The sequence below is a fragment of the Lepisosteus oculatus genome, chromosome 1, assembly GCF_040954835.1.
Source record: "Lepisosteus oculatus isolate fLepOcu1 chromosome 1, fLepOcu1.hap2, whole genome shotgun sequence".
In the NCBI taxonomy this organism is placed as follows: domain Eukaryota; kingdom Metazoa; phylum Chordata; class Actinopteri; order Semionotiformes; family Lepisosteidae; genus Lepisosteus; species Lepisosteus oculatus.
In genome coordinates this window covers 27,273,229-27,298,820 of record NC_090696.1, presented here as the reverse complement: position 1 = coordinate 27,298,820, position 25,592 = coordinate 27,273,229, and the positions used below count along the sequence as shown (strand labels likewise).

At 35.8% G+C, this 25,592-nt stretch overlaps 1 protein-coding gene across 3 annotated transcripts in view; it reads left to right on the top strand.

Annotated features, from left to right (window-relative positions):
* hhip (hedgehog interacting protein) overlaps positions 1-25,592 on the top strand; it is a 43,582-nt gene that overhangs the window by 10,979 nt on the left and 7,011 nt on the right. For all 3 annotated transcript variants that reach the window (XM_015344726.2, XM_006629500.3, XM_015344727.2), the window contains 8 exons: positions 2,085-2,286; positions 13,230-13,381; positions 14,506-14,679; positions 15,304-15,447; positions 15,965-16,086; positions 18,724-18,847; positions 20,041-20,171; positions 23,256-23,337. In XM_015344726.2, coding sequence (XP_015200212.2) covers positions 2,085-2,286; positions 13,230-13,381; positions 14,506-14,679; positions 15,304-15,447; positions 15,965-16,086; positions 18,724-18,847; positions 20,041-20,171; positions 23,256-23,337 — 1,131 coding nt within the window. The remainder of the gene's footprint in view (positions 1-2,084; positions 2,287-13,229; positions 13,382-14,505; positions 14,680-15,303; positions 15,448-15,964; positions 16,087-18,723; positions 18,848-20,040; positions 20,172-23,255; positions 23,338-25,592) is intronic.

Genomic DNA, 25,592 nt, shown 5'->3' with positions numbered 1-25,592 from the left:
GAAGCTTGATACCCCATACTAGTACACTAATTCTTTGACCTAAGCGATGAGCAATTCTGGGCTGAAATTCTTGCTCTGCAAGCCAGCTGAGATTCGGAACTGGATATGTGACAACTTTCCTATCTCAATAGCAAACAGTGGGAGACTGCGTTCCTTGTTGATGGAGTTAGCTATTGGCTTCTTGCTCAAAAGAAAAAAGTGGAGTAATTACACAGATCTTACTGAGTGGTTAGGTAGCTGGGTGCTGATATAAAGCTTTTGGTAGACATTGATCTAGAGGGAATCTTTGGCTGTTCCCTTTAAGCCCTGTATCTCCAAGCAGGGATCTCCTTAATGGGACACATAAAGAAAAATAATGATGAACAAAAATTCCTGTGTGTATAAAAGCGTTGTATACACTGCTGTTGTTAGATAATGAAGATACACAATAAGTCTTAATCAGACCTCCCACTTCAAAAGTTTAATTCTTTTGAACGGTTAGAGAAACAGCACATCTGCTTTGAGAGTTACTTTGAATACATTTCAATTCAGCTTAGCCAGAAAGCTAACTATAAATAAAATCTGTTTCCAGTTACTTATTTGATTATCTCTCATTAGCAAATTGTATTTTGCTAAAAGCAAAACCAAAGCTTGATTGTTTTATAAAAAAACATTTAATATATTGTTTCAAATTGTAATGGAAGGATCCTAGCAATTTTGCCCACATTATCTATAATTATGATGATCAGAATTATGTTTTAATTTATTAACATTGTTTATTAAATTTAATTGTTTTAATCCAACTTCAGTTTGGGAAAACCTTAAGCTTAGTCTTTTGAGTCAAAAAAGAACAGAATGAGTTTAACATTTGGTTCAAGGACATAGAAGGATTTCAAAAATGAAAGCCACAGCCCTTCTGACAGCACTTGTTCTGTTTTACCTTCAAACAAAGGATGGGTTGTGTATAAACAAATGGCTGGATGTTGTGACTATTTAAAGTCGTTAAGCAAATTGTTTTGTGGCAGTGTAGTAAATTTTCCACTGTACAAATCTGTTGGAAATGTGCATTAAACCACCAAAGAAGTATGTTTTCAGATAAAAATGTTTTCTAACAAGATGAAAGATGTAAATAAAAAGAACAGATTACAATGAGAACTCAGGTGAATCAATTACAGTATTAGCAACCTGTTTCACTTTCTGCAGGACAGTGATGAGTTCTAGTGACTTTTGAGGACCATAAAACCTCTGCTACTGCCTAATGTCCCATTAATGCCTGGTATTAATGACATGGCAGAAGCATGAGCTGTGGGTTGTGGTTCACCCGTTATATACTGTATCTACTGTGGTTCCTGGAATACTTGTTTCACAGCTTAAACTCCTCACGCCTTACCACACCAAATAAGCAGTGTGGCTATATTTTATAACCACAGTTTTAAATTTAAGTAATGAGATAACTAAGGAACAAGCAGAAGCTGATTTAAACACTGAAAATCAGAAAGACAAAAACATCATTTTGGCTTTTCAGTCATCTTCAGGAGTGGGGGGAGGGAACAGAAAATGTGCAAAGAAATATAAAGTAAAGAAGAGCAGAGCAGATGAGAAACAGCCTCCAAAGGAATGGAGATCCAGAGCAGAAGTGTACAGAATAAATGGAGAGGTTCTAAGAAGAAATTTAGAAATTAAGGACAGGTGTCTTAACTGCAAATAAGACTTTATACAGGGGTATGATTTTAGGGACTAAATACCTGTATTGCAAAGAAAGGATGTTGGGTAATCTTTTGTCAATGACTATACTATTGCTACTGTATATAATTAAAATAATAAGAGGTTACCGACCACTCATTGTTACATTACCTGAAAAAAGTATTGAATTTGTAATACATAATGATAAACAGACATTAGACTGCCAAATGGTTTCTGGTATTGCATCCAAGCAGCTTTCTTTACAAATGTCCACTTTATTGTGCCTCCACACAGCATTCCAAATGAAGAAGACATTAAATATCTAATTGAAGGCGTATGAATTAGAAGACCTACAGCAAATGTTCGCAGACACCACAAAGAGGGTAACTGTTTCTAACGTTATGCTCATTTGCTGTGTTTAGAAAATACAAGCACAATTGCTACTGCGCTCAGGAGATCTTGAGGGGACTGAGGCAGCCTGTGGGGATCGTGAACTGTGGGGACGGGTCACAGCGCCTCTTCATCCTGGAAAAAGAAGGCTTTGTGCGAATTCTTACCCATGACATGGAGCTCATCAAAGAGCCTTTCTTGAATATCCACAAACTGGTCCAGAGCGGGACAAAGGTGAGCACTTCTTTAATATATAAATGTATAGCAATGTTAACAAAACAATATTTTGTTTCAGAGATGTTTTTCTTAGTCTTTTTAACCACACAGATTCATATGATAAAGCTGTATACTTAAAAAAGTACGGCACAACCTAGTAATCCATTTGAGCTAGTGAATGATATCACATAAATGTCCCCACCGAAGGTACTAAGAATATGTTGTCTGAAGTAACGCAGAGATTAAAGCATCACCTTTATACTTTAGGAGAAGAGTTTATTACCCTGTAGTACCTTCCAAGTATTAACTAGCCATCCCCCAACATATTCTGTACTATTGATCGATTTAAAGAACATGAACACGAACAGACATAATTCAGAACTTGTACAAAACTTAAGTCCCATGTGACATTTTTCAGTTGGTTTTATGAAAACACTTAAGCTTATTTAACCAACAGTCTGGAGCTACATTTCTCATTTCTGTGATTTACAGATGAAGGGACACTGGCTCAATTGAAGTGTTTCTTTCAATGGTCATTCGAAGACATTAGTCTTCACACTCCATCTGAAACTGCAAAAGACATAACGCAGGTTAAAAGGGTCAATGTAATGAATTTTTGATGAGCTTAAAAGAAGGTTTAACCATTTAAAAACGAAAGTAACTATGGGCATGTGATATTTTTGTCAATGTTTTATGACAAAAGCTTATGTAAATCTCCTTTGATTTTCTGAACAAGATACAATACTGTACAAAATGGGCAAAACTAAAGATAATGATAGAAGGTTTAACGTAAAAGATACACAGAAAGACAACAAATGCACAGTATTCAGTATGGCACAGCTATTGAGAATAAGAAGCAAATAGGAAGCCTAGTGACAAACCTATAACAGCATAAAGACAAATTGTTAAAAAGACTGCAAAAGAAAGAAGAATCTATTAGAATCTGAAACTTCACAATAAAACAGTACAATAAGCAGCAATAACCAAACGGGACACTGATGAATACGGATAATGGATGATATGTATGTCCCAGAAGCATTTCTAAGACAATATGGATATTGTGTAAGCTCTTAGACAACAAACAAAGCCAACATGGTCACTAAAATGTACAGAACATAAATTACTCTGATAACTTATTTTACTGTATCCCAATTTCAGATCACTCAAGGAATTAAATTAGCATGTTTCCAAATCAGGGCCCATAGATAAGGAATGGGAATGAACAATAAAATATTGAAAGTTCATCAACTGTCAGGCACAGCTACAGTTATGTCAGAACATGTCCATGCTTTAGCTTCTCTGGTGTCATTGAAGAAAACCTAAATGTAGTCAATTTCCAACAGCAAGCTATGGCTTAATATGACGCCTAATGGTCATAGGTAACCATTAAGTTACTGAGATAAATAACCAAGGCTTTCATTTCATAGCTGATATTATCTCTTACTGTTACTATAATTCAGAGTCACCGAACTAAAAGTCTCATTGCTCTTTTGAAGTTTGATGTATAGTGGGGCATCTCGATCTTTTATTGAGAACCAAATTGGTTAATTAGACTTTCAAAATGTCAAGACATCTGTATCAAAACATTTTCCTTTCTACTTTTTAGCACAGAATTAACTTCTGTTTGTTCCTTTGCAGCCTATGGCAGTAACTAGTTTTAACAGTTAAAAGATGTTTTCAGTAACCTATTACAGTAATCAATAAATTGTAACAAACTATGTTTTTTGTGCACAAGTTACTTAGTTATTGGGCAGTATGGTGGTACAGTGGTAAGCACTGCTGTCTCGCAGTGCTGAACACCTGTATTTAATTCCTGGTGTGCTATCTGCATGGAGTTTATATGTTCTTCCATGCTTGCATGGGTTTTTTCTGGGTCCTCCCAACAGTCCAAAGATATTCTGGTAGGTAACTTGGCCTTGGTGTGAGTATGTGTGAACCTGGTCTTGACTGGCGTTTACTGTTTAAAGGGGAACTGCAAAGCTATTTTTATTTAGGTTGGGGGGGGTTAGAAAGAAACTGCATTGAAGAGTGTACTTCAAACCACAAGGAAAGTTAAATGTACACAGTATCAAGGTATGCGCAACGTCATATTGCTGTCATTGTCTGCGATTCAGAACGGGCCAACAAAACATCCGATGACATGATGCAACCTTATTACATTGTAAACAACATCCTGTTTAATCCAATAGAAATATTCCTTTCAACTTCAAGATGGTTTTACCGACAAAGACAAATTACTTGTTAACTCTGCATGGAGATCACATCGGAACATTTCTACTGTCAAATGTCTGCTGCACAACCTTTACTTCTTCGCTCGTACATAGCATTATATTAGTCATTACAGTGACTAGTGAGCAGGAAGGGTCGTGTCGCATGTAATAATTCTCGCCCGTGATGAGACCAAAGGTTTGTGACAACCTGGCAACCATACGGTATTTTCACAACATCCAGAATTTTGTGCTTCATTCAGAAATTGTAAAATTTTGAGATATAATCTATTAGTTTATTTTGTTACCAAAATTTATAACCAGTCTGGGACTGCAGTTCCCCTTTAATATCATTTTGGGTACCCAGTGGAATAGTGTTCCTGTGGGCCCAGAGTTTAATTCTGAACTGGGTTGTCTGTTATGTAGAGCTTGCATGTTCTAATCATGTTCGTTTGGGGTTCTTGCAGCTTTGTGTGTGCTCTGTGATGCATTGCAATCTTGTTCAGAGACATCTTATATAGTCTCACCATGGGTCCCTGCGATCCCAGGGTAGGCTGGGGATGACCCTCCCCAGGAATAAGAGGCTTTCTGATAATGGATGGATAGTATACTTCAGCTGTATATGATTTAAACCAATCGTTACCAACTTTTTACAGGAGTAATTGAGCAAATAAGTATATACCATTACTTAAAATGACAGTAAGGAATGTAAAATAATGGTATAATTACCACCAAAACATTTCTAGGTAAAGTGCAGTACATGAAAACAAAACATGGGCACCCCATTACAATTAACTAATTATATAGGCAATTGTAGCAACTTACATTCTTGCAAAAATAAATAACTAATTGCTTTTTTGTTCCAGTAACTTGAAACTTTGAAATTATGTCTTAAAAGAAACTTTCCCAACACTGTGTATATATGAGCACACCTATATACAATATTATTTTCGTTTGATCTTTTGTAAACACGTTGTGCTTTTCGAGGGTATTCAGACTTCAGAGATATCACAGCTGTTTGATTAGTGTTCCCTGCCTTTACAAAAGCCACCTAGTGGCATTTAGAAGTAATTGTAAATGTTATGCAGTGCATTAGGCACAACTGCTGTACAGTGTGTCATGCTTATGAAAAGTATATGTGATATAAAATGAATAAAAATTCATTACTTATGTGCAGCAAAGAGAAGGGACAGAGGAGTGATGCCTGATTTCTCAGATTTCTCAGAATTTGACCATGATGCAAGCTTAAACAGCATTATCAACAAAATATGCATTCAGATGTTTTGAAAGAGCTAAAGTGAAACATGTATAAAATAACTTTGTCATAATCATAGCCATTTTTGCTGTATTGCATATTCAGGTTCCAGCTAAAGATTTCTGCAGTGTATTGTTCGGTGTAATAAAACTGAACAGTAAGACTTACAACAGCATATCTTACAACAGGAAAAAAAGAGAAAGTCTACTCTTTCAATAGAATTTACGCCAAACCCAAATTCCCTAACTGTGGTCTACCACCATAGCAGAAATGTGAATTTGATTAAACAAGATTCTATACTGTTCTCTTAAAAATATATATCATACTTTTGAATGGCTTGGCATTGAATTAAAAGGTTTGAATACTAATACAAAAAAACAGCAAGCCTAGTAAGGAATAAATCTTCAAGTTGGAAGACAGTATTATTGCTTTGTAGTTCTACTACTGTTTAAAAACATGTTAACTTTAAAATATGCAGTTTTTCAGATTGCTATTTGGTATTTTATCCATTTAACACCATCTCTTTGGTCAGTATATATTAATAAAGTACAGCCCTCATTATTTCAGACGTGTGTCAAAATTGATGCAAATGATCACCATTAGCATTTCTGTTCTGTTATTCTTCTATTATAGTTCTGTTAGTTTTATTTTACAGTTCATGTCTAGTTTTTCTTTTTTGCTGACCCACTTTCAGAACATAGTTGTGTTGATTTTTGCTTCAATATTGTGAGGGAAGATGATACAGCTTTTATCTGCATTGGTGATGATGGAATCATCGTGATACCATTTAAAATAAGATTGTTTATTTATTTAGAGACAGTTACAGCACAATTTTAATTATTTTTTATTTCTTAACATGAGAAAGGTTACGACAAGAAGAGAGCTTTCAGCGTATTTATTTGGTAGTTAGTAGCTAATCATCCAGCTGTTTCTTGAAAGAGTCCAGGCTTCAACAGTGTGGCTTAGTTGCTTGTTCCACAACTTTTCACATGAAGACGTTCACCAAATTTAAATACACAATAGTTTCACAGCTGATTTTGTGAAGACATTTAGTGTGTTGACTTTGTTGATGCCTTTAGGATTTTGAATACTTGTATCAGTCCTCTCATAATATTCTCTGTTCAAAACTAAAGTTAATTTCTTTTGGTCTGTCAGTGAAAGACATTCCTTTATGGCTTTATGAAGAAGAAACACCTGAGGGAGGCTCAAGAGCCAAAAAGTTGTGTTTCTCCTTTGTACTTTATCCCATTAGATCCCATGGTGACCACTTCTTTCTGCCTTTACATGTTCATTTACATCATTTGTCATTCAAAGTAATGGGGTGTGTTTGGAAGGGGTGTGTATACTTTTGCAAGGCACTGTAAGTAAACGTTTGACTGGAAGGCTAATGCAATGCAAGTGCTGCTCTAGGCAAAAAGAAGTGCATAATGACTGAATCTCTGCTTTTGAGGAGCAATTCCAGAACCTTTACTCTGCCTATAAAGGACAATAAGTCACTGCTTTTCCCTTTTGTGGAGGAAGCAAGTAAATCTGAAAGCAATACCAAACCTGCACTGACATCCTTGTGGACTACTGATGTGTGACATCTTGGCACCTTGAAGAGGTGTACCACAGAATGGGCAAAGAAAACATTCATGTAGTAGAGATTTTTTTGTACACTTCATCACCCTCTGACATTTCCACAAGCCGTTGAAAGGGCAGTCAGTGTTGGTCCGCTTTACACAAGAACACACAAGCAGCCGTTTCAATCAGTCATCAAGGAGGTGGAAAAATTATTTCTTCTCTGTGGGGAGATTCAGCCTCTGCAGACTGAAGTGGCCCAGGAGATCTGTCTTATTCAGTGTAGGTTAAGGGTTTGTTTTGTGACATACTCATTCTGAAAACAAAACCAAAGTGAATCTACTACTTCTTAAAAAATCAAAAAGCACACAATACGTTTTCAAGATTTCAGGATGTGTATTTGTACATGGGTGGGATAAAAAGTTTATTACGATTACAAAAGTCTGGAGCAAAATTAATAGAGCATAAATTGTACTCTGCTACCTTTTTATTTTGAGAAAATTCAGATTAATCATAAAAGATGATACATGGAAATCACCATAAATGATTTATTTTTTTCACCTGGTTTAGTTCTTATTTAGTAAGATTGTCAAGAAGCTCCCATTATGCTGACCACCTGTGTCCACAAAACCCATTAGTAAACAGGTGCCCTTTCATTTGTTCTTTACAATATGTAGCAGACTGATCGCTTCAAGCTTTTTTATGGCTTTTTCCAAGGAACATATCAGAAGGTGGTATTTTTTAGCTTATGCAGCTAGCACAACAGTTTAGGCTTGAAAATGCATTGTTTACACAGTATGCATTGTTTAGATTGTACCCAGAGATGGGAAAAGGTTTTGACAGGAAGTTTATGTAGCACACATGCCTCTCGCTGCCTTGTTAAGGAAGGACTGCACTGGCTCTAGCAGACCTACGGGATGGACAGGCAACAGCTCCACTGGGAAAGCTCTGTGTCTTATCATCATTAAGCTTAATTGTTTGTGGATAAAATAATCATTATGACAATTATAAGTGGCTTAAGCCCAACGCCCCTAGAGTACTATCCTGTGATGCTGGCTGTGCTGCAGTTCTTTTTTAATTGGGTAGAGTCACAGCCTGCTGAGCTGGGAAGGGGATGCCTGTTTACTCAAACTGGAATCAACAGGGCATTGCCCTTTATGCTGTTGCTGCATGTGATTCGTTTGAACTTAGAGTGATGATCCCTCCATTTTTCGAACCACTGTATTCAGTACATGGTCGCGGGGGAGCCAGAGCCTATGCTGGCAAGCAAGAGGCACAGGACAGGATGCACCCTGGACGGGGCACACACAGACATGCACACACATTCACACCAGGGCCAAATTTTCCAGAAGTTGACCTACCAGTATGTCTTTGGGCTGTGGGAGGAAACAGGAGCACCCCGAGGAAACCACGCGAACATGGGAGAAACATACCAACTCCGCACGTAACACCCCAGTTCCAGAATTGAACCCAGGGCCCCAGCCTTGCAAGGAAGCCATGCTAATCACTGCACCACCTTGCCACCCGAGAAGAGATCATATTTGATCATTTTACATGCACATGCTTTGATTGTAATGTTCTGTATTTCCTTTAGTGGAATCCCTTGGTGCCAATTAAACCAACCTCTTCCAAAACAATGCTCCGTTTGGAAAGACTCAGTTGCAGTGTGGGTGTTCCCTGAAACCGAATGCTTCATACTCTGTTATTACTAACTCCTTTACATATTTCAGGCTGCCAGCTTCTCTTTTTCCAGCAGACTGCCTGTTCATTCTGACATCGCAGCCCTGCCCCACATGCAAAGGTTTCTCGTCTCCTTCTGTTTTTTCTTCTTTTCCCCCAAGGTGTCATAATTGTATCTAGAATCACAATAACCACAGAATTATTTAACAATTAACTGCTCGATTGTTTTTATTCAACTTTAATGATGCACAATGACACCTCTTAAAGTATTGTAATTCCACAGAGTTTTGGATGTGGTAAAGAAACATCTTGAAAGGGAAAAGAAGTATTTTGTTGTTTTATTACTGCAGCTTTCACATCCTTGTGTCTTGTTTAACTCTTCGCATATTTTAAGCTTAATACCTGAACAATGAATGCCAGGCACTTACTGTTAACAAGGATATTTCATGTCAATGTTATTTTTTTTTCTAAAAAGTCTTATAAAACATTTTATTTTTCAAATCTAAACTAATATTTTTAGAATATTGACATCAAATAGAATTACCAATTTTGTGGTTTCACATATGTGTATTTTTCATAGTTCCTGGAATGCCAGCAATCCTAGGTTTGGCACAACTTACATTCTTCAGGAACATTCTTTCAGATGTAAGGCTCTGCTTAATACAGACTTTAAAAAACAAACACAAATGATTGTTATATGAGTTAAGGTGCTCTAATGAGCCAAAGCATTTCCTAACTATTTAACAAAATCATTCCACATATTATAAAACTGGCTAATGAATCTGTACACAGCCATAATAAAAGTTCAGCCATTATGAATAAACCTCTCGATGTATTTAGAAATCTGAGCTGCATGTGCCTGTGGAAGAGTATAAGCCAGTTTGATGAATTGAAGTCCAATTCCAATAAATATTTCTAGAAGGGGCAAATATTTCACAGAATGTTATTCTTTCTGTCATATTAGTAATACAACTGCAGCATTAATTCAACACAGAATGTTACCAGTGCTTGTTCCTCTGTCTGCTATATGCACCATAGTTATAGTAAATGCCATAACAGTTCCTTGGCACCAATTAATTAAATGCACAGTGCTTGAATATTAACACGATTTCTCCATTAACTCACTTAAATAAATGCAAGTCCAGATGAACATTGCATTTGCTCGTCCTATGTCAAACTGTAACACAAAACCATGATCAGATTGTAATGACCTTGTCATTTAACAGATATTTTCTATAATGTAGTGAACAGAGTGAATTGTTAATCATATTTTGTGAAAATTATTACAAAAAGGCTTTGATTTATTGGGCTTTTATTTATAACTAGAACATAAGATTACGAATGAGAGGAGACTGCTCGGCTCATCTGGCTTGTTTGGTAGTTAATGGCTAAGTGCTCAGAGGTTCTTATCATGCTGTTTCTTGAAGGAAGCCAGAGCATCATCTTCTACAACATGGCTGGGCAGCTTGTTTCATACTCCCCCAGCCTCATTGCACAATAAGAAAGAATTACACAACAGAAATAATTAAACCTCAAATTTAATTATATCAGTATTATAAGGGTATATATTTATAGAGTGGTTAAAGGTTTTGTTGTCATGACTAGAGGGTTGTGGGTTCAAGTCTGGGCTGGAATGCTGTTTTTGTACCTTTGAGCCAGGTACTTCACCTGGATTGCTGTAGTCAGTGTACTGCTGTATAGACTGGTTCTCTGACTAATCTTGTTAAGTAAATGAAAGAACTGTGCTGTAAAATGGAAATATTAAAAATATTAACTTTATTGCTGCTTCAGTTTACTGAAAATCTAGTTTGAAATTGTATTTGAGGATTGTCTTTGAGGTAGATGGCTTTCATTAAATCGGTTTCATGGACTTGTTTTTCTCATTTGCCTGAACCTGCACTCTGCACACTGAGTGTAAAGTAGTGTCTTTATAAGTATATACTACAACCTGCATTCTTTAGTTTAACTATTTCAAGAGTGATCAAAACAAAAACATTTTTTCAACAGTTATTCAACTATTCAACAATATTTCATCTTTAGAACTTTATTTCACTTTCACAACAAATTATGAGGAGGTACATCACAGCACTTTCCTGCCCCTTATCCTGCATTGGAAGTCCTCTGAGTGATAATAGTGGAAAGTTGTGCACCAGGTACTTGCAGAACAGATGAAAGTGACAGCGGTCCTCAAGAGAAATATGCAGCGATTTCACTCACAAATCTCATATTTTATTGCGTTATACTGAACAATCCAGCTGGATTGCAGGAACTCTGGGGCTCTTGTGTATCACACCTACCTAAATTCAGCTCAGCTAAAAGGACCTGGTGCTACTGAGTTTTAAATAATTAAAGTATAACAAGTATCAGCGTCCAGTATACCAGTGTGCTGTACTTCTATACTGACTAATGGCGTGCGATACAGAAAGGTCAGCAGTGACCATTTTGTTGTAATAATTATTTTATCCAGCACATAACTTAAATAAAAAACTAAATCTTGTAAAATGACTTGCATGGTAAAATCAGCTCCTTACAACTTGTGGAGAAACCTAATTCATTTAAGGATCATAAATTGAGTGCTTGATTTATTTGCCATTGTCAGATCATTACGAAGAAGTTTCAGTATGGAACAAATGTGCAACACCAAGAAATGAATTTATGTGTGCGTGCTGTATCCTTCTGGGTCTGATTGAAAATGATTGCAGAATTTACTTCTTAAGTTTATTAGCTGTAGCCTGCCTTCTTCATTACACTGTGGGAAGGATCATTAGCAAAAGCTAATATTTCAGTGCATTTACGATTGTTTCTTGGTGGTCCTGAAGTAAAATGTGAAATACTCCTTGGAAGACCTTGCCTGACACTTTTCTCCAAAGTCTATTTTGATTTCCAGGCTATTGAATCTGAAGATTAATATAAGGGTGAAATAAAAATGAAGGTGAAAAGCAGCAGTAAAATGTCCTCACCTCAGTCTTCTTATTAATAAAACTGAAAGGTACAGTATGGCTTAGAAAAAAGGGCCAATGAACAAAACATATTATTCCGCTGAATAAAAGCCTAAAAGATGTAGTCAAACATGCTGAGTACCATTTGTTTCGGAAAATTTTGGCATGAGGTTTCTTTTAGCCATCAATGATCTTCTGTGTTCAAGCATATCTGTCCCTAAATCCATACTCCCTGACCTGCATTATGGCCCTTCGTCTTTTCCACAAAATCTAGCTGCGCTTTTTTGGCCTTTCCATTATGTCAGGTTCATTCAGTTTTACTATCAAGCTCTCTGCAGATTCTGTCTAACCATATGCCGCAAGGGTGGAAAAGTGAAAAAGCTTTCAGCCAGTGTGGTATGACAACAGAACAGACTAATTCATTCAGGGTGTTATCACTGCAGGAGACTGTTAGCTCCATTTCATAACAGATCTCAAGTTTTGTTTTATTTCGTTTTGTTTTTAATCCTTACCCTTTCCTTATACAGACTGAGGAGTTGGGGGGGGGATGGGGTTTTGAGGAGGGGGATGGTGGTCTGAATGCGATAAACTTAAACTAAAACAAGGGCCTCAGGAGTACGTTGCAAACATTCTTAGCATAAACGCCTAACGTTCTGTTCATTCCTTTCTTTTTTTTTAAAAAAAGAGCATGATTGCCTTGCCCAGAGACAGAAATGATGTAGCTGCTTATTAAAGCTAACTATGATGAAAAGACCACCAGAGTAGTGACAACTGATGTAGTTGCCTCCAGGGTAAAACAAAGGTTTACGTATTACACAAGCAATTTAACTGTTTTCTAAACATGTTGCCAAGACAGTGGGAGTTGGCAGCTAACTCCATGTTTTAGGTTTTTTTGGTTTCTGTACGGATTAAAAGTGACTGAAGATCCTGAACTTTTGTGTCTTCTATGAACTACAAGCAACCTAATAAATTCTTTTCGGCACTTAAACCAGTATTCATGGATGCCTCCAAAGATTATGTGCACAAATCACTTCACAATGGGGCTGTAAGAGGGCCTGCTCATAGATAAGCTCTCAAGACAGCTGCGTGCACTGTGGCCATGAGGCAGAGCTGCCTGAAGTAAAATGTTTTATAATCATTTTTTATGCAGTAGTCAAGGAGAGAAAAGAAAAGGAAAGTTAAGGCACAGATTATCCACAGGGTAACAGGGAGAGAGAGGGAGAAAAAGCAAGCAGGAGAAGGGCTCTCTTTGGTTCAAGTCGCAACACAGTGAAGAACATAATTAACTTCACCATTCTTTGTGATTTCGTTTGACTGCAGGGAGGAGATGAAAGGGGACTTTTAAGCCTTGCATTCCATCCCAATTACAAGAAAAATGGAAAGCTCTACGTCTCGTATACCACCAACCAAGAGCGGTGGGCCATCGGACCACACGACCACATTCTTCGAGTGGTGGAATATACAGTATCCAGGTACTAGACAGCAAGCAAAAAGTCACCGCAGGTGGTGAAACTAATGCTTCCACAAGGATACATGTGTGTATTTGCTGTCACACCATTCCTAAAACAGTACTTTTTACTAGATTTAAAACAATTCATCTTTAGAGATATGAGATAGATATAATAGGAAAATACAACACCTTTTCTTGTTTTTAATGAGCTCCCTTCTTAGTTGATTTGGTTTTGTAGAATTGGCACATTCTTTATAAAACCTGTTCACCGACAGTCTTGTTCTTTTTACATATTATCACCGTATTGTTTTCAGTAGGGTTTTCTACTTTATTTCTTTAAGGTGTTGGTGATGCTCTTTTCTATTATCATGAAAATATTACAATTCAGAATATTGTTTCCAAACAATTCTGTATTATTCTGTTTTTCTAAATTATTATTTATTAACTTTACTTGCTTATTATAGTAAAATACTGCTTTAGGCAGTCTGGCAATGTGGTTAGGAAATAAGATCAAATAATTACACTAAATTGAAATATTACATTTAGGGCAATTAATGCATTACCTTGTGGGTGTAACATTTGGGTGGGTAAGTTAAATAATATGCGGTTTTTAGAATATGTATACTGGCCTATCACTTTATTAAACGTTGGTCCTTACTCATGCAATGATGGTGGTTTTCTTATCAGTCTCTTCCCTCAGGTTCTGGAAAGGCCTAACCTTCAAATGCCACATTAATTATCAAGCAGAAGAAATTAATTGGTTTAGAGCCCTTGTTGTTACCTGCGGGCTATCTTAAGTAAGCAGTGGCAGTGTTTCCACATTTTTCGTTGGAATTCAGAAAGAACAGACTTTTTACCATCCTCCTTTAGTTTGTGTTTTTTTCCCAGCTTTTTCCCCCATGGAATACTCTTGTGATGAGTATCAATTATTCATCTTTCCTTTGTTTGCTTTAGAAAATGTATTGAAAGAAAAAATAATAAGGTTAGCGCACAATTCCAGGAGCCTGGATTATCTTTCTACAATTACAAAAGCAGTTAGAAATGCTGCTTTTGAGAAAACAAATTACATTTAATGAGAATGCTGTGGTTTTTCCAGGAGTTTTGTGTGCTGAGTTCGATGTTTGTCTTTCCACTGGGCTGTTTCAGGAAAAACCCCAACCAGGTGGACCCCAGGACAGTGAGAACATTGATAGAAGTAGCAGAACTGCACAGAAAGCACCTGGGAGGGCAGCTGCTCTTTGGGCCTGATGGCTTCCTGCATATTTTCCTAGGTGATGGGATGATCACACTAGATGACATGGAGGAGATGGATGGGTTAAGGTAAAATAACGAGATACTGGCATGAGTCAAGATGCTATTGCTTCACTGTGGTGAGCTTCAATGCATCTTCAATGTGTCTGGAGTCTGCAGCCATAAACTGGACCATCACGTGTCTAATATAACTCACACAGGGCAAGAAAATTCAAATTCACTTAAAATTAAAGATGTAAAACAAATTAAGACATGATAGACTAATGTGAAATATCTTTGCTACTTACTAAACCAACACAGCAAAACTTTCTTCAGTGCAAATTACCTTATAGCTTCAATCTAGACTACAAAATATATTTCCAATTAAGATTCTATTTATTATAATGCTTCAAAATTTCAAAATGACCTTTTCCTGTCATTTGCAAAGGGTGTATTAAGCGTCCACAACTTTATCTTAGTGAAAGTCCTAAAAAAACTTAGTTACAGTATATCCTAGAAAGATGTCACAAAGTAATGTCAATTTCTGATTAGAAGAAATTATTAAATTGTTTAAAGAAGTTAGTCTCCAGCTTTAGAGTTTTTCTTCAGCATTATGATAAATTTAAATCTTTTTCGCACACCACTGTAAATATCTCAGACTAAATAATCTTCTCATATCACGTTGTTTCCCTAAAACATGTGCTGTCTTTTTAGTGATTTCACAGGCTCAGTTCTTCGGCTTGATGTCGACACAGATTGCTGCAATGCTCCGTATTCCATTCCAAGAAACAATCCCTACTTCAACAGCACTAACCAGCCACCTGAAATTTTTGCACATGGACTGCATAACCCAGGCAGGTAAGTGGGTACATGCTAAAATGTTTAATAAATGTTGTCATTTAAGGGGTGGGTGAGGTGTTTGTTAACTGTGGAGGTAGATATCAAACATTGTTAGATACATAAGAGCAGCAACACATTCAATCCCCTGCAATTCTTCTACAGTCTTTGAATGAAGAGAACTGGATTAGCTCTGGGTTTTTTTCTGTGTAACTAACAGATCATGTAATAATTCCATTCATTCTCCAACTGTACCCTGACTGCTTTCAGATTTAAACTACTCCATGCTGGTGTTGTTGGACCTGAGGCAAAAGGTATTTCACAAGACACCAATGAAAACAATCTAAAAATGTTCCTTTACCAATGAGTCATAATTGCCAGTAAATTCTGAAAAAAAATCCCTTGGTAAGGTCCAAAGATGTCAGGGCCATTACATAGTGACCACAGTGTGTTCCAAAACAAATCTCTTCTCATTCAAATGTATTGTGCCAATAATGACCTAAATTTCTCACAGTGTATGTTTTTACATGTATTTCAGGTGTGCAGTGGATCAGCATCACCAAGACACGAATGGGAGTCTTCTGATTCTTTGTACTGATTCCAGTAGCAGAAACTCCTCCTCAGGCAGAATACTGCAGATGTTGAAGGGTAAAGATTATGGTAAGTTCTGAAAGATGAACACATTTTTTGTGGTTACAGTCAGAATTGTGAGATTTATTGATTCAGTATTTTCTTAAATCAATTGCAAAGTGAAAATGAATTTGATTTTTAAGTAAACATAGGATAAATAAACATATGACATCCACGGATGTTTAAGATCTAAAATTACATTACACATATGACTTATTTTTCGTTTTTAATCAGTAAAGTAAACTGCAGCATGTCAGTCTAATTATGTCTAAGTACCCAAGACAATCAGGTTCCTCAGCTGAGTACCCAGGACAATCTGGTTCCTAAACTGAGTACTCAAGACTACAAGGTTTCTACATTCATTTGTTTTTATTGCTAACTGAAAATGATCCAATGATTAATTTTCTTTAATACAATTAAATAAAGCAAATAAATGTTAGTGTATAAAATAATGTAAAATGTATAGTTACATTTTTTAATCTCACAAAAGATCATCTGACTTGATTTTTAAAAGTCATTTGTTTTCTCATGCACTGCCACAAGTAATTAACTGCTACCAAACTGTAAATTCGTTTGTATTTGATGTTCTACATGATAATTTAATTTTACAATCTTAGATTTGTAGAATTTACTTTACAGTATGTCTCAATAACCATCTGTAACTAGGTGCATAATGACTTCCTAGTGAACCTCTCCAGATAACACTTTATATCATGTTTTACAGCCACAGGAAAATGTTTATGAACTGAAAAGAAGTTAAATTTAAAAAATGTGTCACCTAATTAATCCGTATCTCTGCAATTCTGTAATTTCAGCAGAGACACTTTAATAAAAGACAGTCTGGTGTGTCAGTCTGGTATGCAATATAAATAATCTATGTATTAATGAGCATTAAAGACAAAGCTTTGGCTCTGTTACAGGAGCAAATGGATAAAACCATATACCTGTAAGATATTGCTGAAAAAGTGAAACCAATATCATTAAATAGTTTATTGTCAGAACAATGGTGCTTCCTCTGGAAACAAAAATTGTTCTCAGGTTTTTGTTGTCTACTTCTGGGCTCTAATTACGAAAAAAAAACACTGGCTCCACACAGGGAGTGCTATCTGAGCTTCCCAACAGAAACGACTCTACACCCCTCAGCTATAATGAAAACCACTTCCCTTGCTATTCTGTCTGGGCCTCTCCCAGACAAACCACAGATTGGGCCAAATTATGGGGAACGTTACAGTATTTTTGTTGCGTGTCCCTTTAAGATAATGAGGCCAAATTAGCTGACTTCATATATATATATATGACTGAATATCTCCCTTTCAGGAATGACCATTTTATATCTTATCCCAAATTAAATATTTAAGTACTGAATAGCTAAAAACACTATATAAGTTATATTAGATTCCTTATAGGTTTGGGTCTGACACTTGTCCAAAGTTGAAGGTTGTCCTGTCAAACATTTTCAGGATTGAATCATCTCTTCCAAGGCATTGAGGGAAGCAGAATAATGCATCCCTTTTACTTACAACCAGATCTGACTGTAATTCTTTCTGTTACTTTTTGTATCCTCCTTATTTGCCTCAGGGGTCCCCATACTGCCCTACCGTGTTTGTGCTGGGATAAAGAACCTGTTAACTGAGGCCTATACAAACTATGTACATGTCCACAATGTTTTACAAAAGAAGGAGTGATTTGTTCATATTCATCTGATTTCCCTTTATGTGTTTTTCACATATTCCAGAGGCTTCAGACAAATTAATGCGCAGCGCAAAATTAATCAAAGCGTTAAACCTCAGAAGAGCTTATCGCTAGCCACTCCATGTGGTTCATTAAGTGAAGTCTGTACTACATTACTATTGGAAGTATGTGACCTGCACTGAATTATAGCAGCCACATTTTGGGGACTAAGCTAAGTAAAATCAGGCATGGTGTCCTTTTAAGTTGGTCTGCTATAAATGCAGTCTTGGCTTTTGTTAAATCTCTATGCAGATGTGCATGTTTTAAGTTCTGGGACTGGTTTTAATATACAACCATTGCTTATGCAGAAACCCACAACAAACTTATTCAATAACCCTTGTGTCTATAAAAGACAGCTTTATATCCTTTGTGTTGAAGATTGACTCCAGATATATCAGGAATCAGTTTGGACTAAAAAAGAGAGGGCTGGTTGAGTGCCTTCAATAGAATTGAAATACTTATCCAGGGTATATTAATTTGGTTATGGTGCCTAATTTTGCATATGTTCTTGCTATATGTTCTAAAAGACGTGTAATGTTTTTTTCTGCAATACCTAAATTTTATGTTTAAGGTTTTCCATGTTAGAAGGAGACTATGATAATAATTCAAAAACTCCCCACTTTTGTTGTGTTGTAAGAAAATGATTGTTAAGTTCATATTTTCTATTGAATCATTTACAGGTTGGACATTACATTTTGCCATTTTATTGTAGAATTTCAGTTTCATCATCAGAATTATGGATGTTAAATATTTCAATAAAGATCATAGATAACACCATTCCTAACAACGTTAAGGGTACTCAAGTCTCCAGAAAAGCAAAACTGTCTACAGTTACCCTTCTGTGCTCTTAAAGAGAACACAAGGTCACATTTACATTGAAAAAAATAATCTTTCAAACTTAGAAAATATCAGCAGTCTGTTCCACTTCTTTTACAGAAAACGAGCCCTCACTCTTCGATTTAAAATTAACCAGTAGTGGACCCCCAGTTGGTGGGTTTATATATAGAGGCTGCCAATCAAGAAGGCTGTATGGGAGTTTTGTCTTTGGGGACAGAAATGGGTAAGTGTGTGATGATTTGCAAAGGAAGGCATTATCACTTCAACATCACCCAGTATTTAGTTCTGATAATGCATTGAGCAACCAAATCATATGCATTTACAGATATAGTTATAAATTGAATCACCGATGTTTCATCAGAATATTGAACCTACATTCAGTTGTTCTCCAAGTGCTGCATAGAATCCACATTTTGTAAGACAATTCAACTTAGCAAAGTGTCTTAATAAGGTTTGGTTTTCAGTTAATTGATCTAAGAATTTCAATGTGCATTAAAGTCTAATTTTACTGAATACTAAACTCATGGCAATAGATTTAAAAACTAGATTGTAATTAGGAAGGTTGGCCTAAAAGAAGCAAATATTTTGCAGATATTATGCCACACTAGGATAAGAAATAAGAAAAGAGAGGTTGTATATTTTTATTTTATTTTAGTGTTAACAGTATTAAATAGTTTCCCGTTCTATGATTTGGAGATACATTTCATGTTTATTTTTTATTTATATATTTATTTTTTGCCTTTTTATTATTGCACATAGTAAATTTTATGGTGTTGGTATTAACTATTAACTATTATGTATTATGGTATAAAGTCATTCGATTTCTCTGTGTTTCTTATTGAGAAAAAAAAGAAAATCTAAATCGTATTTTTAAAAAAAATTAAAATAAAATGTAGACCTGAAAAACAGCTTCATTTTCTCATACCCTTAATTCTGAGGTCTGTGTCATGCTAGGGTCAGTTAGAATAACACCACTGTTGGATAGCTACTTTTACAGAGTCCTCTAGGTTACATGTTCTATATACTGTAGTATGGAGAATTTCGTTGCTACGATATTGCAACATTGAGTATGGTTTTCCATAGTTTCTCTTCAGAGCAAGATAAATTATTTCTTGAACATAAAGTACATATACATAAAACCATATTTATATATACACTATATGTAAATGACGATCAATATTTATATGTAAATGGAGATTTGTTCACTTAAGCACAGCTTAGAAAAAATTGATGAAGATTAAAAACCTTTGTGTTCAAAAATAAATACTGCACTGGAGTTTATAAACCGTGAGAGATTACTTGACAGTTTTTCATCAACTGAAGTGCCAGGTTTGTTGTTGTCTTGTGACATCATAAACGAATGAATGGACTATAATACACTCGTTGACAGCAGGGATTTATCGGGTGTTTGTACAGGAGCTTCCGAATCCTCCAGAGATCCTCAGTGGGCCAGGACTGGCAGGAGAAGACCCTGTGCTTTGGCAGCAGCAGCTCCTGTGGCAGCTCTCTCGTGGGTCACATCCTGGGATTTGGAGAAGACGAGTTAGGTAAGCATGGTCTTAGCTCTGTGTCACTCTGCTCTTCAAAGACAAGAACTTTAAACTTAAGATTTATGTCACTGTGACACACCCTGGGCTGGATGTCATAAAACAGGAATGTTCATTGGCTGGTCCAGGTGAAACACACACAAAACAGCAGTAAGGTAAAGAGTTAGTGCCCTTTCATTTACAGCTCAAAAAAATTAAAAAACAAAAATCAGTCAAACTCTAAACAGCTCTTTGAACTTCTTCAAATTCTTCCAAATTCACTCACTATCCTAACTATTACAGGCAGCTTAACTGCTTTAACTGGTAGATTTCCAAACAACTCACAAATACAGGACTCAGAATTCTCTCACCACACAATATATGCCCTATGTTCACAGACAGCAAATCAGACAACCTTGGAAGCCACTGCTTCCTGGTTTTTAAACTGCAAGTCAACCAATTGTTTTCTCCTTACCGGTTGGTCAGGTGACTGAGGATGGCAGGTCATTCCCTATAAATCAATTACAAAGTCTTTGTGGTGAGCACAAAATGAATTTCCAATGTACTTAGGAATTTCAGAAAAACTTGGTTGTTTTTGTGATATAATCAGCCAAATATGCAATATACACAATGTACTGTATCTGGAGTAAATAGATATAATGAATTTAGATGTTTAGAATTTATCATGTTTTCCTGAAATTTTCTTCAGTTTGTCCTATGAACATACAATATACTGTTTTCTCTATGATACCATTGCCTTTCAATTATTTCAGCTTTGATTATATTTGCACATTTGTTTGATTTGTTTTATGCTTAAAACTTGATTTATTTGAATACAAAATAACAAATAAAGTAAGTGTCATTTTAATTGGTGATGTCATATTTCTAAACAAATTCCTGGGCAGAATTTAAACTTTTTTGAATGTGAAAGTGATTGATGGAGAAATATTGGAAGGTATTCATATTTTAGAATGTGTAATAGCCATAAACAACATGAATCATTTTGAGAATTTTTGAGAATGGTTTAAGATCCCCCTATGGTTTTCAAGTTACTGTACAATTATTTCATTGTAAAGGAATGTAATTATAGAACAAACTCACTATTATGAGAAGTATTAAATTTTCCCTTTGGTATTCTTTTCTTTATTTAGACTATTTAAAAGGGTTAAATCTGAGATTCAAGGCGTTGCCCAATTAAGATTAATTTCTCTGTGCCAGCATCCGAGAACTTGCCAGCAAGTGAAAAAAAAATGATATCTGATCTCCAATGTATTTTCTATGAGCTATTAAAGCTTTAAATATCGCACCCAGTACTATTCTGTGACTTTCCTAAAGAACACATCAAGACAATTTCCAACCAAGGCAAAGGACTCACCTATGTGTCTTCTGTTTAGGTTGTTTTAAGTGTTTTGTAATTTAATCTAATTTTTAATGTAGAATTTAAATATTTTTATTTTAGTTTGTACTCAAGGCATTGTTATTAAAGTTGTTAATATAAACTGTTGTGCTGATATATTTAAGATTGCAGACAAAATGGATTTAGAAAAAGGTAGTTCTTGTTTACTTAATTTGTTGGATTCTTTGAACATGCAACTGCAGTAATGCATGCAGTCAGGGGATGTGACGTGGCATATGGGGATTTTCAGAAACCTTTTAGGTGTTTCTCCTAAAAATTAATTCACAACTTGTAGGTGGTAAGCATTCAAGAAAATACATAAAGAACGTGCTAATAAAATATGGAGAGTATAGTTAGGAGAAGAATGAACAAATTGAATTAATGTAATCAATGTAGTACCCCAAGGATCTGTACTAAGACCTCTGCTCTTCCTAATTTATATCACCCTTTTAGATTATAGTATAGTTAGTAAACTAATCAAAGTTTGCAATTGATATCAAATTAGAAGGATAACTAAGCTCTTTAGAAGCTGCAGATTAAATTACAAAATATTTCAACAAAATTGCAGACTTGGAAAATACCAGAAAGGTGTGTGCAGTGTAACGTTCAAAAAGCAAAAATATAAACTATAAATATAGGATTGAAAATGCTGACATTGAAGAATCAGTTTATGAAAAATCTAAGGAAACTAAACCATTTTAGTCTTGAATAGAGAAGGCGACTAGGGGACATGATCCAATATTTCAAAAACCTCAAAGCCATTGACAAAATCAACTCAATAGACGGGGCTGACACATGAAACAAAGGACAAGATGGGATAACTAAAGGAAGTGTATTTAAAACTGAGAGCTGAGAACATGTCATTACACAAAAGATGGTGAGGTGTCATTTTTACCTTAGACTAGTGATTCCACTATTTCTTAAGAATATAAGAAAGTTTGCGAAACATGGCCACGCAGACCATGATTATTTGGGTGCCAGTAGCTAAATGATCCAAGGATGTCATCCAGACACTGCTTGAAAAGTGAAGTCAGTGTTGGTAGCTTGTTCCAAACTCCCAAGCTGGAACCAGTCTGTTCTCCTGCTGATCTCCCTGTTTTGTAACTATATACAATGAGTTACTGTTTCTTTTTATACATAGATACAGAGGGATAAGATTAGGTATTAGAATTGCTTGTCAATCCTTGGCAGAACTTTAAAAGCTTTAGAAAGCGGACAATCAGAGCATCTGTATCTGCTGAAGATAATTGGCCACTGTCTGAAGGAATAACACATGAATCTAACCACACCAGCTGCATATAACTTGTTCGTTCTAAGACCTCACTGACTAATTACAGCCATGTAATACTTGATTTTCAAAGTATGTTGAGCAAATGACTTAGGGCTTAATAGAATTTGGAGGCGAGGAAAATTCTCACTCTGGCCAGATCTTTGTTTCAATGATCTAGCTAACATTTGTTCAGAATTTGCTAGTGGGAGATAATCTGATTTTTTTGGCAAATAACATGTGTTTACAATTTTTTTTTTGCCTTCAAGTGCTGTACTGCAGCTACTGCATAGTCTTGCTATTCTTTTCATACGCTACTGCCATGCCACGGCCTATCCCATAAGAGCCATAGACACAAACCAGGAGTCCTGTAGTGCATCTCTATTATTTTGAAATTGTCTAGCAAATGAAAGCTGACTCATGTTTCTGTTCTCTCACACAGGTGAGGTATATATTCTGGCAAGCAGCAAAAGTATGACCCAGTCACACAGTGGGAAGCTTTACAAACTGGTCGACCCTAAAAGGTAAGTTTACCATTGTACTGTACTGCCTTGGAGACTGTGGTCTTGTGTGTGCTAGGAACAGAGCCAACAATGTCCACCAACACTTGTGTTTCATTGGCTTCATAATGGAAAACAGCAGAGAGAATTGAAAACAGTTGAAGGCGAGAAATATGAATTATAAAAAATGTACGTATAGTGTTTACTTCCTCAACATTTTCTGCTTCATATGACACAGATCCCTAAGAAAAGGCTTCCTTCTATCACACCAGTTTGTTTTCGAGTCACAGAATCAGACAGATGTTCCGGTCATGCACATTGAATATTGATTTATTGTAAAACATCCTACACTAAGTATCTTACCCAGTAAGGCCAATACAAATAAGTACAGTTAATTAGCCACAGGTTCAGTCCTTGACTATTGCCAACTAAACTGGACTCAAAATTGTTGGGCTTTCCATATATACATACCCACTGTACGTAATTTATGATGTATGTAGTTTCATTATTTTCTAAACTCTCAAGAAACAAGCATATATTGGAACTGAAATGATTCCAGATACATTATCCATGCTAAGGCTAACACAAAAACATCAGCATTTTGTGATTCTATTACATCACAATAAATTACATTATTATTTGGTGCAATTCATGGGTGAAGGCTGATCAGACTTTAAATTCACTCATCTGAGTAACACAGGCACGTGGTATGACAGGCCATTTCACTGTAGATGCAGTCAGAGAACATTTACAAGGTCTATACTCCAAATTGTCATTCAACAATTAAGTACTAGCATAATTTTAAAAAGTCACTCTTTGATTTTATAAAAAAGCACAATGGATATGAATTCCGTAAGTGTACAGTAGTGATTCATTTTCTCTTTTCATCCAGTGGGGTGAAAGAACAAATTAAGAATTTACTAATGCTGAAGGCATTCACCATATCAATGAACTTAACTGAATCCACAAAGCTGAACTAAATGAGGAAAAGCTGTTTTCTAAAGTTCCCAAAAGTGAATCTACCCTTTTGGGGTTAAAGTGTCTTGGAAGTTTTTTTGTGTAAATTACAATAGAAATTGATCCCTTGCTAATTATTTCTAGGTGATGACAGTGCCACCCAAGTCTAATGCAATTAATTAGAGCGCAGATGTTTCTGCAGTTCCCAGTCAAGGCCGTTGTGCTACTTTTTATTTATGTTTTCTGGCATTGCAACATTTTCCAAAGAACAATTCTTTCCACCATCTATTGGGTTGTTTAGTCTGTTGGTCTGTGGGTCTGAGTTAATTTTACACATCAAACCCATTATTAGTATTTAATTACAAGGGGGCTCACTTGCCTGACCTTGGCTTTGTGTTCACGTTGCCTGATCAAGTAGGGTGGTCTTGTAGTGATATACCTGGAACACTGGACCTCCCAATGGAGCCTTTACATGTTTGTGTGTTGCGTGTTTGGGGGTGATTGGAAGCTAACATGCACATAATGTTTTGATCATAACTATCTGGGTGCACGCAGAGAGAGAAAAAATGACTTAAAACTTCTGGGACATTTCAGTAAACATTTCCCCACATAACCAACTTGATTCGTACTTATTTGTTTGTCAGCAGAGTAAAGTAGAATATAAATAGGCCGCCATGTTTCAAAAATATATGGATCTACATCCCATGTGTATAAAAATGTTGACCGTTGACTGGGAAAAACAATTAAAATATTTTAAATGCCTTAAAGCACTGTTTAGTTATGCCCATTTCATATGGAGCTAAAACATTTTCTGAAGCTTTAAAAGTGGATTGTAGTGTTTTCCTATAATTAAACCAATGTAATGTCTGATTAAGACACTGAATGCTTCATTGAAAATTCCTTATCTCAATTGCTTTGCCACACGCAGTCGTGATTCCCCTGTGAGCTATGGTCATTAACAGTTTTTATTCATTCCTAGCATTGAAGCTGAATCTCAGAAAGGAAAGGGAAAGCTTTTAATTTAGGCTTGATGAGAAACAAAGTGGCAAAGACAGTACTGACTACCATATTCCACATTAAAACCTTACGTAACAGAATAAGCTTTAAATAATAAAACACAAGTGCAGATTTCAGCAGAGTACTTAATTATATACTGTAACCTGGGACTAAATCAGAGATTATGAGTATCTTATGTGAGTTTATAGGAAATTATTTTTTTCTATCACTTTGATATTATCTGTAAAAATCATCAAGACATACATATAATATAGACATTAACTAATAAAAAATAGTTTGAAAGAATGTTATTTGGGTCAGACAGG